Source organism: Perna viridis, chromosome 2 (genome assembly GCF_037379345.1).
Source record: "Perna viridis isolate PV_CMFRI_1.1 ecotype Kerala chromosome 2, ASM3737934v1, whole genome shotgun sequence".
Lineage (NCBI taxonomy): Eukaryota > Metazoa > Mollusca > Bivalvia > Mytilida > Mytilidae > Perna > Perna viridis.
The window spans coordinates 52,647,053-52,662,164 of record NC_142446.1 but is presented as its reverse complement, the minus strand read 5'-3'; the positions used below and the strand labels follow the sequence as shown (position 1 = coordinate 52,662,164).

Below are 15,112 nucleotides of genomic sequence, written 5' to 3'. Positions count from 1 at the left end.
CAGTTACATTGGCACTTGGAAGACTGTGATAGTCCTCACAGCATTGCCTTGGGCCATAACCATCTTTCTTTTGTCATTATTATAGAACTTGGATATATGAATGGTCCATTATAGAAAACACTTTCATAGGACTATAGTAAAAGAAATATATTGAAAGGACAGAAATGTTAATATAAATTCTTATTGTCTCTGTATTTTTCAACCTTGATGTTTGTACTTACTGCAGTGGTTGGTCATAGGCAGCTTTTTGTTAGGTTTATGTTGTGTTATGCGTGTTTTAGTTAAATAGTATGCAATGTATGTGTAATCCAATTAATACATTTAGCGAGAATGCGTACCTTTGTTTGCAATTAAAGGAATCTTCTTAAAGTGCTTTTATTTATTGATTACTTGTATCTTTCAATCACAATACTGCGTATACAAATCAAAAGAATAATATAATTTTCAATTTTTTAAAACCGACGAGCGAACCAATATTGACCAGTTTATGTTAAATCTTGATAACGTACGTACATTATGAATTACACACTTGATCCCATGCGACCTCGATGCTTAGATAAAACACATTTTTTTAAACTTCACAGCTTAAATTGATGTAACAAAGCTTTTAACCAACTTTTTAATTGACATATCATGAAAATATTGAAGATCTGGTTGATATCGCTTCAAAAAGCTAAAAATGAGTGAAATACAATATAGTCTTATAGATTGTGTAGGAACATTGTCTAATCTATTGGCTGGTTGTAAACGTTGTTGCAGTGATGAAGTTTTTTATCTAAAGGACCATCGTACGTAGATTTTATGCGTGTGCATTCTGCGTTCAAATTTTCAACCATCATACTCTCTCTTATCTCAGCGTAAACATCGCCAACTTCAGGATTAGATTGGGGTGAGGTATCGACCCCTATAATGAAATATTGCTACATTGTACCTATTATGTTATTGTTAGTGAAACAGTTCATTAGTGTGGAACTGATCAATATCAAAATATTAATAGCACCAATTTTTCTTTTCTTTAGGGCTTTATTACTACATGAAAAGGACACACAGAATCTTTTTAAACGTGTGATATTCGACCTGCAGATTTGATTTGGTTTGTTTAATAGCTTTTTTACTAATACAAAGTATTACTATTGGTGTTTTTTTACTAATACAAAGTATTACTATTGGTGTTTTTTTACTAATACAAAGTATTACTATTGGTGTTTTTTTTTTACTAATACAAAGTATTACTAATGATGTTTTTTTTACTAATACAAAGTATTACTATTGGTGTTTTTTTAAACAGTTACAAGATTTAATATCCACATGTCAAAGTGAGTTCTACAGTAGACATAAGTGCAATTACATACCAACATTTCTTTTTCTTGAAAGATTGCTGCTCTGACCGGCACGCTTTTTCCTAGAGAATAAACAATTGGTTGGTGCGTCAGTCAATTGCTTATGTCAGTTGGACTTGTTTAAGTAGCGGTGATGAGCATTATAACGAGAATGGATATACTGATTTTGCCTAATTCATCCTCGTTATGGGGATCATCAGCTCAAGTAACGAGAAACATGTGTGCTTGATTTCCCACAAACAAAAGCAATTACTAACTTTCCAACCGTTTATCTAATAAGTAATATAAGATAAATTATTGAAACAATGTTATCGTCTCCACTCGTGAATGTTACATAAAACGCGCATACACACATTCAGAATAAGTATATGATTTAGTAACTAATGAGCTATGACAATGCTAGATCGAATATAAGAATATATGCTGTTAGTATATAGCACTTATAATTTCGTATATGTGAAAGTATTGCAACTTTGAGGTAACTGAAATTTTGAGAAATGAGATTTATTGCAAAGTAACAAATTGTCCAAGTACATGTTAAGCTATTGCTAACGAATCGTAATGTCTCAGTTATGAAAAGTATGAACTGTTATACTTTTAATCTAGAAAACCTAGTTTTTTTGTTGTTTTTATGTATTGACATGGTTATTATAATACGTAATTCAAATTTCAAACCAAATAATAAGTCCTATGGCTGTCACTGTAAATATCAGCAGAATGGGCAACACTACAATCACTGCAATATTAGTATTATGAATACTTTGACCTCCATTTGTAGAGTCTAAAAATATATCACACTATTTATAAAATAATACCTTCAAAAGTTTTTCACATCGCCTTTAATATGTTTGTGTGCGTATGCACTCTTAGAGTCATTTACTGTCTGTACTTACATAATGCATTGATATATCGCTTTTATATTGGTTATGTAACATATCAAAGTAATTAAGGGAACTAGGATTCGAGCGGTAATCAAGAGAAGGAAAAACACAACACATGAAAAAAAGGGTAGGCGTCCTCTGCTTTTCTAGAAACATTTTCCGAGGTACAAATATAAGTATAAGCATTGACCAATTATGGCTTCATTGGCTTTGAGCCATTACCGAGCGGTATTAAAGTTACCCGAGGCCAACGCTTATAAATGACATGTTACCCCACAATTTTATTGATACTTTTATTAACAATTTCATCTTGCGTTCATTCTTAGTTCTTGTAAACAAAATATATAGTTCAACCATAGTTAAATAACAAAGTGAAGTATTTATCTAGAGTAGGAACAAAAAAGCCCGCATTGAAAGTCAACACAGAAATACTCATACCTCATACGATTTTTCACATACGGTTGGAAATAAAGTCTTTTGATAATGACCCTGAGAGGATGACATGCATTTTTTTACATTCGTATGGTGGTGATTCATAATGGCTGTAAGTTTACCCTATGAAGAGGTATCACCCGGTTAGCAAAGACTTTATTTTTTAAATAGCCTAAAAGGCCTAGTGGTCTAGGCATTGAACTTAGCCTGGACTATAGTGTCAATGGATAAACGAAAACCTTGCTTTGCATCACTGTAAACTTTCCAGACCCTTATATGCAAACGTTTCTTCTATGCATTATTAAATGATCCTATGGAGCAATGTAGCAAATATAGAGGTCAACATTCTGTAACGTATATGATAAAACGTGTACCTTTGTTAGGGCATCCAATTTTCCTGTTGCATCTGCAAAATAGTTTTGTTACTTTAAACCAATTAACAATGCAAAATGTGAAGATTGTTTCTGTAGTAAGAAACTAGCTTAAACAATAATTATTGGTTGGTGTATCAATCATATATAAACATGTATTTGTTGAACAAAATTTGATGTATTTCAAGTCAGATTAATTTTTTAAAACATGTGTATCTGTCATTCTGCTTCAAACGCTTAAAAAAAGGATATATTCAAGCAACAAATACTCTTTGAAGAAGTGTCTCACTACAGGCATTATTTGTGAACAATAAAATTTTACTTAACCACCAGCATATTGTCATATGTTTGCAATCGTGATAGTTAAACGTTTTGTTTAATACTGCAGTACTACCGATAAAAAATCCTTATTTCAACTCACTCCAGTGAAATAGATTTGTGATACATGATATTCAATCCTGTGGATTGAAAAATGTTGAAGACTGAAAGAAAACTGAGTCCAAATGTTTGGTGGAGATGTTCGATCGACGATAGGGAATATAAAATCAATTTTTTTTTCAATACATTGCATTTTAGTTCATGTTTAAGACGATTTACTTGTTTTCAGAATGTAATTATAAGTTTTTCTCTTGAGATGACATGATCAATTTGGACACCCAAATTAACCAAAAGCCATCTTGAAGACATGAAAAGGCGACTGACTATTAAGTAAATATAATTTAAGTTGCATATAATGAATTGTGTCTCATCGTTGAAAGTCAAAACCTACCATTTGGACCCGTAGAAACAAAATATGCAGATTATTTTTCTCTGGTTTTTAATTAAGTCACATGCATGTAAGATTAAACATTCTTATGTTGGAAACAATATTTGTAAAATCTCACTTGTCAGTGGTACAGTTGCACTTGTTACGACACATCTGTCCATAATATCCTTCTGTACAATTATTTTTGCAGTTTATACCATGGGTTCCATTAGGACATACTTTAACAAATTATGAAAATATCCGTCACGTCATACATTATGGTTAAAGATCAAACTAATTTATTTTGAAAAAAAAGTGAAATTTTCAAATCTATTATTGTTTCTTCATTCAAATTAGTCTTGATCATGCATGTGGTTTAAATCAGTCTAAAGGTGTTGACAGCTTTGTTTCCGCTTTTTATTCGTATTTTTCACCTTTTTATTATATTCATATATACACTATTTTTCGATGTTCCTAATATTTGCGAATTCTGCAAAGTGGACATATTCGGTATCAAAACTTAGCGTTAAATATGGTGAAAAATTTCACTGATACATTCTTTCATTATTCTGCCCAGGGATATATTCATTATCAGCTTATTCCTCCCGAATTGTAAGATATCACATGTCCCTTTTTCCTTCCTCTCCATCCCGTTATTATATTTTTTCAACGACGCAACCATGTTTGTAATTGGCACACCGAAAGTAAATTGTTACGAGAACATAAACTTCCGTAGAATTGCAAAGATGTCTTTACAGTTCATATCGTTTACAGGACCACTAGGTTCAACTAATGATAATTACCCAAATCCCTGTATTCCTCAAAGTGGGATCTAAAATACCAAAAAGGGGGGCAGTCTGTAAGTCACCGACATCCGGTCAATTCTGGTAGAATTGTCGTAAGAAGAAGTTGGTTCTGTTGAGCTTCATTTGACCACTGAGTGCCACCAGCTCACCGGGAGAAAAATCTAGCGACCCGTACTATATTTTTGGGGATTTCTGTTATATCTCGGGCTCAAAGAAGCTACGGATTGAATGTATTATATTGTGTTATTTATTAACACTTGCCAATTGAATATATTTATGTAGTACCTGAAATTCTTTTTGTTTGTGTAAAAAACAAATATGTTGATATTTTCGTTTAAAAGGCCTCGCTACCAATGCAACCAGTTGAAGTGAGGTACCCAATACCACGAATATTAACAATGCCCCTTGAAATATGTATTGGACGTCACAATACACAAATGGCCGCGTTCTAATGGACGAAATCATACATGTACCAGCCATTAGTTTATGGTAATTACCAACACTCATTATTACAAAACCAATACATATCTGGACCTACGTCACCGTCATATTTGTCAATGTCATTATGCATATAGACACTTAGCAAATCTAAAATTAAAAACCGTATTTGTTACAAATTACATGTACCATGTGTAATATCCTACTATATACTAGCGAAGAAATGGCAACATGCTAAAAAGTTAAAAAAATATAATGATAGGAGGTGAACATATTAATTATGTAAAAACTGTGAAAAGTTGAAATAATATTGGTTCAATACTTTTTAAGTTACAGATGACATCAAGTTGGCACCGTTCACAATTTAAAGTGAGAAATATTTGCAATTTCCACATGCCAAATGAAGGAAAAAATTAATAAAATTTCTCATAATAGGAGATGGCATCTTCAATATGTATATAACCAATGTGCAAGGTTTGAGTAATATTGTTTAACCGTTTTTTTTAGTTACAGATTACACAATGTAATTACCTTCACAACTAAAAGTGACAGAAATGGCTAAGTCAACATACTAAACACATTATATTTCTCAATGATAGGAGGTGAACATTATCTTAAGAAATAATCAAAATTTGGGATGATAAATATTGCCAAAGTAAAAATTATTTTCAAAATGTCAAATGCTTTTCTTCCTTGAGGCGGACGTTATGAAAATATTCCAAATAAATATATCCAAATAGTTAAGCTAGAAATATACAAATCATATCTTTATAACTTACTTGCCATATTGAAAAAAAATGAATTTCTTCATAAAAAGAGGTATACATCTTCAATATGTATATAATCACAGTGTAAAATTTATATAATACTGGTTAAATGCTTTTTTTTAATTACAAATTACACAAAGTATATACCACCAAGCGTGACAGAAGAACATATGCACTCACGCACGCACCCACGGACGGAGTCAAGCGGCTTATAGACCTGCTGTCACCGTTGGTGACGCAGGTAAAAGTACCAATAATAATAATCGTACACATACTTACTCCTACAATGGTCTTCTGAATCTATTTTCACTATGTGGTAATCTGCGCAGCATACTCTGATTTTTCTAAAGAAAAAAACAAAACAAAACAAAAAAACAAAAGCTAATTTCGACTATTTCTTAGGATAATCATAGTTCTTTTTTTTATATATACATTATTTCACATGTTTTAATTATTATTGAAAGAGAATCCAAATTACATCTATCAATAATGAAAAAAAACATACCCATCTTCATTGCTATGACAAACTCCTGTGTCGTTTACGTTCAAAGCTGTCAAACATGATACACATATAACAATTAACTTTCTACTGATAATATGTATCGCCATTCAACAAAAATTCTAATTGATTGTTATTGCGGACATTATAGAACTATTCCAAATAAATGTATCCAAATATTGTGGCTAGAATCTGTTAAATAAACATATTCTTCCTTTTTAAATTGACAAATTGACACCAACTACAGAATGTTATTCAAAAGTGTCGATGGTTTATGAATAACATAATTGGCTGAATTACTTCCCTAAACAATTTTTATATGCAGGATAGCAAAAATAATTCAATTTTTGATAAATATAATACACATATGTTAGTAATATATGCACTTCTAACAATATTTCAGTGATACCGTGTTCAGAACGTCAAGGACACTAACACCTCCAAAAAGGCAAGACGGTTCTTAAAATAGCTAAACAGCTAAAAGATATAAAATAAAGAAGAATATTTTGGTACAGAAGTACTTGGGATAATATGAAAATCCGTTATGTATTATCTTTTTGTCAGAAACTGGTATTTGAATATAGGATATAATTTTTTTCAGACATATTTCTCAGCTCAAGCAACCGCAACAATTAAAGAGTATAAGAGGATAAGTAATCGATGTAATGATTCATCCAATCAAAAGATGTGTGATACAAGACTACAAGGTTATGACATAAGTTGTCAGCTGCAACATCTTGTTGAAAACACAACCTAAAATTATAGTACCAATGGCATTGGAGATGCACAATGATGAGGTTACCGATAATTCTACAGTATGAAGATTATAGGAAGATGAACCAGAAACCAGTAAACTTGCATAAGCAAAAAATAAAAATAAAAAAGATAATCATTATAAACTTGATATATATCAAAGGACCGATCTAGATTCCAAAATTCAATATGATATTTGATTCGCCAGCACTGCATAATCACAAACAAAAGGAACGTTTAATGACTTTTTTGAGACTTATTAAGTGAACAATTAGATTTGGAAAACTCAGGTAGAAATAATACTTGACACACAGAAAACGCATTGATTTAGAAAAGGAGACGACGCTTACCCTACCAGTGCACCTGGTCCTTGTTCCCAGTTTTTAGTGGAGTCCGAGTTCCTTCTTTGTTTTTGTTACTTTGTATGTTTTATTTTAGTAACTTTATGTTCTTTTTGTGTATGTCTGTTTCCCATGTCTGGTCTTTGTCCCTGGATTGCATTCTTTTGATTTCCGCTAGAACCTTTGTTCCCTTGATTATACTTTAACATTATTTTGTCATAAATAATACCGCCAATATGTAACTAAAAATAAATACATGTTTATCCTATTGTATAATCGAAACTCAAGAACATGACAAATATTTTTCATGAACATTAGACGTTAATCAATATTTCCACAACTTTTTTTTTCGAGATATACCATCAGTATTTTTTAATGTGAATAGACATTTATAAACATGTAACTGGAGGGTGATGGCACGAACATTCATTAACAACATCCGCTAAATAAAGTAAAAACTTCCTCGTCGTCGAGTGGTCTTCAGGAAAACAAAAATTGATTTGAAATTGAATCGTGGAGGGAGTTTACATTATTGATTAGTACAAGCTAGCCAAAGATATGATAAGGAACAAAAACAAGTTATGGTAGTATCAAACAGAAATAACACTATTTCCACTTATTGTGAAAAAAATATTTTAAAAAGAGTCTTTTAAAATTAAAAAAAAACCTTTCCATGTCAAAATTTTTTATTTGATAAGTGCATTATTTGAAAAAAAGAATCAATTTGGCACAAAAAGCCCCCATACAGTTTTAAACATATAGGGCAAGCTTAAATTCAACAGACCTCTAGGGAATGTGGTACAAAATTCCTTAGATGTAATTTTACTGATAAGATTTGAAAGATTATCTCAATAATTAATAAGGCGGTTAGCAATATTGATGTTTTAGCAAGATCTTAGTCCAAAATATGATTGTATACAAGAAGTACTAAAAATCAATACTGTCGAAACTCAAATGTTTAATTTCATGTAATTAGGTTGACCTGCAAAATGGTTTAACCAAAAGCCCAATGCCAATTAAACCAGATGTATTTAGATGCAATATTCGCTTTGTCTAATAAAATGCCATTGTAACTTATGCCTTTGACCGTCTGGTGACGTATGGTAAAAAACAAGATCATTCAATTTTGTGGCATTCATAATGTTGTCCGGTGAGTCAGATACGAGTCTGATAGGTACCATCCCTAGTCATGATTGAAACATGTCAATGTTGTATATTCTGTTAAAAGACGTTATATTAAGCGACATTTTAATGTTATTTCGTATTATTTTCTAAAATTTCCTCACACATTTTAATAAGGCAACTCGGTTTTTGCTTTTCGCGATATGGGGAATTAAAATGTAATTAGTGAGGGGGAGACAGATTAAACAAACTTTAAATGAACAAATATATAATACACGGAAATAGTTGTCCCTTCATTGTATCTACATCTTTATATTTGTGGTAATATTTTTTCCCTTCTGAAGTTCTCATAGCTTATCTACCTTTGTAGTTACGAAATGTTATAATGTAAAAACCTAGTTCATTTGTTGTGTAAACGATAACCGATTTGTTGCTCCTTGGTGATAATTCGATATTTTCGTACTTTTTGAGTCTATTACATACAGCATGACTTTCTGAATCACAATTAACCTCCTCACTGGCATCTTGGTAGTGTGTTTTTCGGAAGATCGTTGGTTCAATCTGCGGCCGAGTGAAACTACTAAATTGAGAATTAGTATCAAAAGCTTCACCGCCAGGAACGCGGCATATTGTAAATAGAGTGGGCGACCCGTTGTCTGTGTGGGAAGATATTATTGCATGCATGAAGTTGCAACATAACAATCATCCCCTTGAACTAGTACTAACCAGGATTTGTTTGATTGCTTAAACGATCTTGTCCTAAAATGAATGAAATATCTGCCATAGGACGTAAAACACTAACTGATCAATCGCTCAATACCATTTCATTTTATCATTTTGGCTCCTAGCAATGCAAGTCTCTGTATAAATACTATAATCGCCTGTGTGTTGAATTAAAAAAAACCCTTCTAGGATTTTGCGTAGAAGACCAAAACAACAAGCCATATTCCTTCAAATTGGGTATAAAGCATCGAAGTTATGTTTATTTTTTTTTACAATATTATCTCCCTTTTAATGGGTCAAGAGTAAGTAAATATTTTGAAACTAAGTATTTATTTACTCTTTTTTCTGTATCAAATAATCAGTTCATATCTTAGTGAAAATTGCTTTGTCGTTCAAGTATAATGATAAATGTTTTGAAATTACTATTATTATACTAACTTAACCTATTTATTGAACCGTATTACTGAAGTTTGACACTATTTGTTAAAAGCAAACATACCGGGCGAATTATAAATGTCTTTGCCGTATGATTCTTTTGATCAAAAAGCGCCTTTTTTAACAAGCCCCTTTTCTTTTTTTTCACATAAATTTCGGTTGCAATACTGCTTTTAACTATCTCAAAATTACTCTTTTCATAAAAATGTTGTCCAGTCGTCAAAAATATCTGAAAAGCAGTCTTTTAGTCAGCTGCTCAAGTACATTTTATTCCTTTTATTCCTCTTTTGTCAAATATCTTATATTCGGTTACGTTTCAAACCAATATTAGTCCTAGTGTCATGTGGGAAAACATTGTTTCTCCTTGCCACTAGCAACATATGATAGTGATTGACGAGACGACAATTCTGTAAATTTTAGGATTGGTGTCTTCGAGAATATAGTGTGACAATATTTATTTTTTTAAAGACTTTCATAATGCTGCATTACAACAAAACAATTATTACAACATGTATCAAAGCCTATTTTTTAAATGTTTTCAGAGTGTGTATTACTTATAAACCTTATCTGACCAAATAACAGTCCAGATTACTATTATTATCAGCAGCACGATGAACACAACAGGGATTACACTACCAATAATATACCAACGTAAAACTAACACATTTCTATTTTGTACTGAAACTGTTCTGTTGTAATAACAGTATTGTCATTTGCAGTAATGCTACAGTACTGTCATTTCCAGTAATGTTACAGTACTGTCATTTACAGTACTGTTCCAACACAAAATTTTACAGTACTGTTCCATTACTAAATTTTACAGTACTGTTCCATTTCTGTCATTTACAGTACTGTTTCATTATTGAATTTCACAGTACTGTTCCATTACTGAATTTTACGGTACTGTCCCTTTACTGAATTCTACAGCACTGTTTCATTACTAAATTTTACAGTTCTGTTATATTACTGCATTTTACAGTATTGTGTCATTACTGAATTTTACAGTACTGATCCATTACTGAATTTTACAGTACATATTCAGTACTGTGTGTGCGTAACAGTATCGTTGTAGAAAGTTACATAATTCAGTACAAGTACGGCAATACATTTCACTAAGTTGTAGGTCTATCTATACACTGTGTATTTATCAGATCTATCAAACACTGACATAGTATATTTGAAGATCGCATAGACATTTTTAGAAATACATATTTGACTTTTTTAAAATGTGACGCCACAATGTTTGGAACGTCATCAACTCTTTGACGTAAACCATGAAAAGAGTTCAGGAAAGGAAATAGAAATAATTGTTTTGTGAAAAATGAGATTGTTTTATAACATCGGGAAAAGAAAAATAAATATATTTTTTTAGCATATCATAAGATATCCTTCGATATTTATATGCCAAAAAATGTGCACCGTTAGGGTAAGTGTCCACTGCTTTTCTGGAAACACCCGCCGAGTTGCCCATAAAAGTCAAGTCTGGTGCACACGAATGAGGAAAGGAAAACTGACACGTTAAAAACAAATCTGTTTTCATGACCCCATGATTCGGGAACTGGCTAATGTTCAATGCTAACCGATCATTTCATCTTTAAATGAAATGATCGGTTAGCATTGAACATTACCCAGTTTCCGATTCAGACACAGGGGCTCGTTACAATTGACTATACAAGTCATATACATTATCAGGGCCCCGATATCTATCTATCTATCTATCTATCTATCTATCTATCTATGAGGCCGAGCGTCAACTTAAAGACGACCGTTTTTATATCAAATTAACAACAGACCTCACTCAATCCTTTGCGGACGAAATAAACACTGAGTTAAACAAAATGTACGATAATAACCACATTGACATTAAAACTCTTGAATATCTCAAACCTGAAAATCATAAACCTGGTCGATTCTACCTACTCCCCAAAATTCACAAAGTTAACAACCCAGGTAGACCTATAGTCTCTGCTAACGGCCATCCAACAGAGAAAATTTCGGAATTCGTGGACTTAAATCTACGTCCACATGTTGAAAAACTTCCATCATTTATAAAAGATACGACTGATTACTTACAGAAGATGCAGGCTCTGAATCCCCTTCCACCAAACACCACTCTGGTCACTATGGACGTTACATCTCTCTATACCAACATTCCCCACTCTGATGGTATCGAGGCTTGCAGAGAAGTATGGGACTCTCGGGAGGTCAAAGTTCCACCTACTGACTGCCTAGTCACTTTGCTCACAGTGGTTTTAAAAAAGAACAATTTTACTTTTAATGGAGACCATTACTTACAAATAAATGGCACAGCTATGGGTACCAAAATGGCTCCGTCTTATGCCAACATTTTCATGGGAAAATTTGAAAAAGAACTACTTGAATCCTCTTTAGAAAGGCCTCTGTCCTGGTATAGGTTTATTGACGACGTGGATATGAAGTGGACACATGACGAAGAAGAACTAAGCAATTTTATCGCTCGTGCCAACAATCAACATCTTTCAATTAAGTTGACTCGCGAAACATCTGCTACTAGCATCTCGTTCCTCGATACCTCCAGCACCTTATCGGGGGAGAGCTCTCTAAGGACCTATACTCAAAACCAATTGACACACATCAATATCTTATGCCTAAGAGCTGTCATCCATCTCACCTGACTAAGAGTATACCATTCAGTCAAGCTATCAGGCTAAGACGCATTTGTTCAAATGACGAATCCTTAAAGAAACGTCTAGGTCAACTGAAGAACAATTTAAGAAGAAGGGGATATAGATACAAGACCATCATAGAAGGGTTCCAAAAAATTCACAATATCCCAAGAAGTAGTCTGTTACAATACAAGGCAAAGAAAAAATGTAAAAGAACCCCTTGTGTTCTAACATACCACCCCTGCCTTAAAAACAGCCAAAACACCATTCGTGAGCACTGGGCCTCTGTCGAGAGAATTTCAACATTATCCAAAGTCTTTCCCGAACCACCTATGATTGCTTTCAGACAGCCAGACAGTTTGCGTAGTCTACTTGTGAGGGCTGAAATATCTAAGCCCAACTTGACTCCAGGCGAGAGTCGCTCCTGTGGTGACAAAAGGTGTAAATGTTGCAACCAAATGCACCACTCGTCATCATTCACCAGCACAGTCACGGGGAAACGCTACAAAATATTTTGCAACGTGCACTGCAAGAGTGCTAATGTAATATATTTGCTCCACTGTCCCATTTGTGGCCTTCAATATGTTGGTGAATCTAAACAGCCTTTTCACAAGCGCTTGAATGGACACAGGAGCGACCTAACAAAAACGCCTTTACTCCCAGTCAGTCAACACTTCAGATTACCTAACCACTGCCTCGATGATTTCAACAAAATGAAAATCTTCATCGTGGAACAAAACACGATCGTTGTACAATCCTTTAGAGTTATATAATTCTTTTTGTGCTGCATCGTCATAACTGGACGATCCGATACCCATTAAGTTTGCTGGTTGGCAGATTCCATTAGACTTTATATATATATATATATATATATATATATATATATATATATATATATATATATATATATGAAACTGAGATAAAACAATCTAGCCAAACGATATTCCTTCTTTCAGGTCAGATCAGTTATAAAGTCAGCCTCATAAAAGTGAAGGAATAGGTCAGCTAGTGAAGGAGCACAATTTGTGTCCATTGGAATGCCGACCGTTTGTTGAAAAACACGTCCGGCACACTGGACAAATATGTTGTCAATTAAAAATTCAAGCATTTTCTAAACATCTTCCTCTGTACATATGGAAGATGATTTGGAATTATTTGTTTTCAATGAAGAACTATATATTTGTACCTAGGTGTACCATCATTTTTTGGGAAAAAAACAACGATGTATAAAGGTTTTAAGTCAGGATTTTAACTGATTATGGGGAATAGAAGTATACAGTGTTGAAAAATCATACGTTTTAATGCTATTATATTCAGATAATAGTTTTGAACTGATTGTCTCCGATCTTTGAGTAAATACCACTACGGAAGTAACAAGTGTTTTGGTAGGACTGCAGATCCCCATTGACAGTTGTGAGTACAGAATTTAAAAGTTTTGAAAAAAAAGGTTTGGTGGTACATTTTGCAGATCCATTTTGCAAATGAATTGCCAATTTTAATTGAAATAAGAATCTGTTTTCGATAAGTTACATGCGATATGTATACAGAGGATGTTTTTTTTATATTCAGTAAAAAAGAGATACATCGACAAAGTAATTTTAAGTGATACCTCATTGGTATCAATATAGAAAAAAAGAACCTCGTGCATATCTAAGTAATATACTCGCTGCCTAGATGCAACCAACTTTTAGATCATTAATTCAAATTAGTTGTACTTGTAATATTTGACCAAGAGACTGACTTTTGTCATATTTGATTATTCTTAATTAAAAAAAAACTTGATGTGAATATATATATATACTTCTGCAAATACCTTGTTGTCTGCCATTTTTTGTCAAAAGCTAATCAAAACTCCCTGCGTAATTATCCATGTACATATTACACACACTTTACTTTGATCCGTAAGGTATTTTGAATATATTTGTGTCATATAAATTATCTTGATGGAAGTTCTAGCCACACTTAGATATAGCACGAACAGTGTTGGGCAATCCGTGACACAGGTGTATATTTGGGATATAAAGACAGGTGTACATGTAGGATTTCATATTGTGCAACATGAATATACATTTATGTTATTAAGATCATAACACAAAATGCAAACAAAAATGAAACGACACGACATCGCATAAACACACGTGTCTTAAGAGAAAGTAGGCAAAGTTGATTTGTCGTACACAAAATATTTTCGGGGATTTCAGTAAAAAATATGATTTTCCAAAAAATACTCACAGGAAAATGTGAATTGCAAGACCATAACTCTCTATGTTAATTATTTTTATTTTTAATGATTGAGGACATGGGAAAAAAGGAAATGCTAACTGGATTTTCATATAATTGGATTTCCATTGTAGAATGTGTGCACCTGTATTTTTATAACACGATTCCGTAAATAAACGTCATCTTTAATTTACTAAACTCAGGTTGTAGACGAATTGACCCTCCAAAAATATATATACCATGATAATAAGATAAAATAATGCTAAAATAAATAATTTAATAAAGTTTAAAACTGCAAGGGTAATTTTTAACATAGTTATCACGAAAAAGTGCACGTAAAATATATTGGAGGTCAAAGGGAGATAACTAAATTAATATTTCTGTATACTGAACCATACTAAACAGACTCTTGTTTACAACCTAAAATAGATAATTTTATTCACTTAAAATTACTCAACGGCTACTTAACACACTGAACGTTTTACTGAAAACACAGAACTCGACTTGAAATAATCGCATTATATTTGCACTGAATTACTGAAAAATACATTAGATATTTGTGTTCAGTTAATTTCAGTTATGTTTAGAGCATTT

The 15,112-nt window shown here is 32.6% G+C and overlaps 1 protein-coding gene across 1 annotated transcript; it reads right to left on the bottom strand.

Moving 5' to 3' along the window:
* Window positions 1-359: 359 nt before the first annotated feature.
* Window positions 360-6,886, bottom strand: LOC148625981 (uncharacterized). Its single transcript, XM_088569493.1, has 7 exons — window positions 6,286-6,886; window positions 6,060-6,124; window positions 3,909-4,008; window positions 3,028-3,059; window positions 2,016-2,121; window positions 1,353-1,402; window positions 360-904 (listed from the first exon to the last, which is right to left on the bottom strand). The coding sequence occupies exons 1-7, from the start codon at window positions 6,387-6,389 to the stop codon at window positions 726-728; spliced, it is 636 nt and encodes a 211-aa protein (XP_088425619.1). The 5' UTR covers window positions 6,390-6,886; the 3' UTR covers window positions 360-725.
* Between the last annotated feature and the right edge of the window lie 8,226 nt (window positions 6,887-15,112).

Excerpts from the sequence above, each read along its gene's own strand:
- LOC148625981 (XM_088569493.1), bottom strand. The coding sequence starts at position 6,389 with ATGGCGATACATATTATCAGTAGAAAGTTAATTGTTATATGTGTATCA. Across the intron at positions 6,125-6,285 it reads TGTCATAGCAATGAAGATGG|AAAAATCAGAGTATGCTGCG; the intron begins GTATGTTTTTTT and ends TTTTTTCTTTAG. Across the intron at positions 4,009-6,059 it reads TTCAGAAGACCATTGTAGGA|TATGTCCTAATGGAACCCAT; the intron begins GTAAGTATGTGT and ends AATTTGTTAAAG.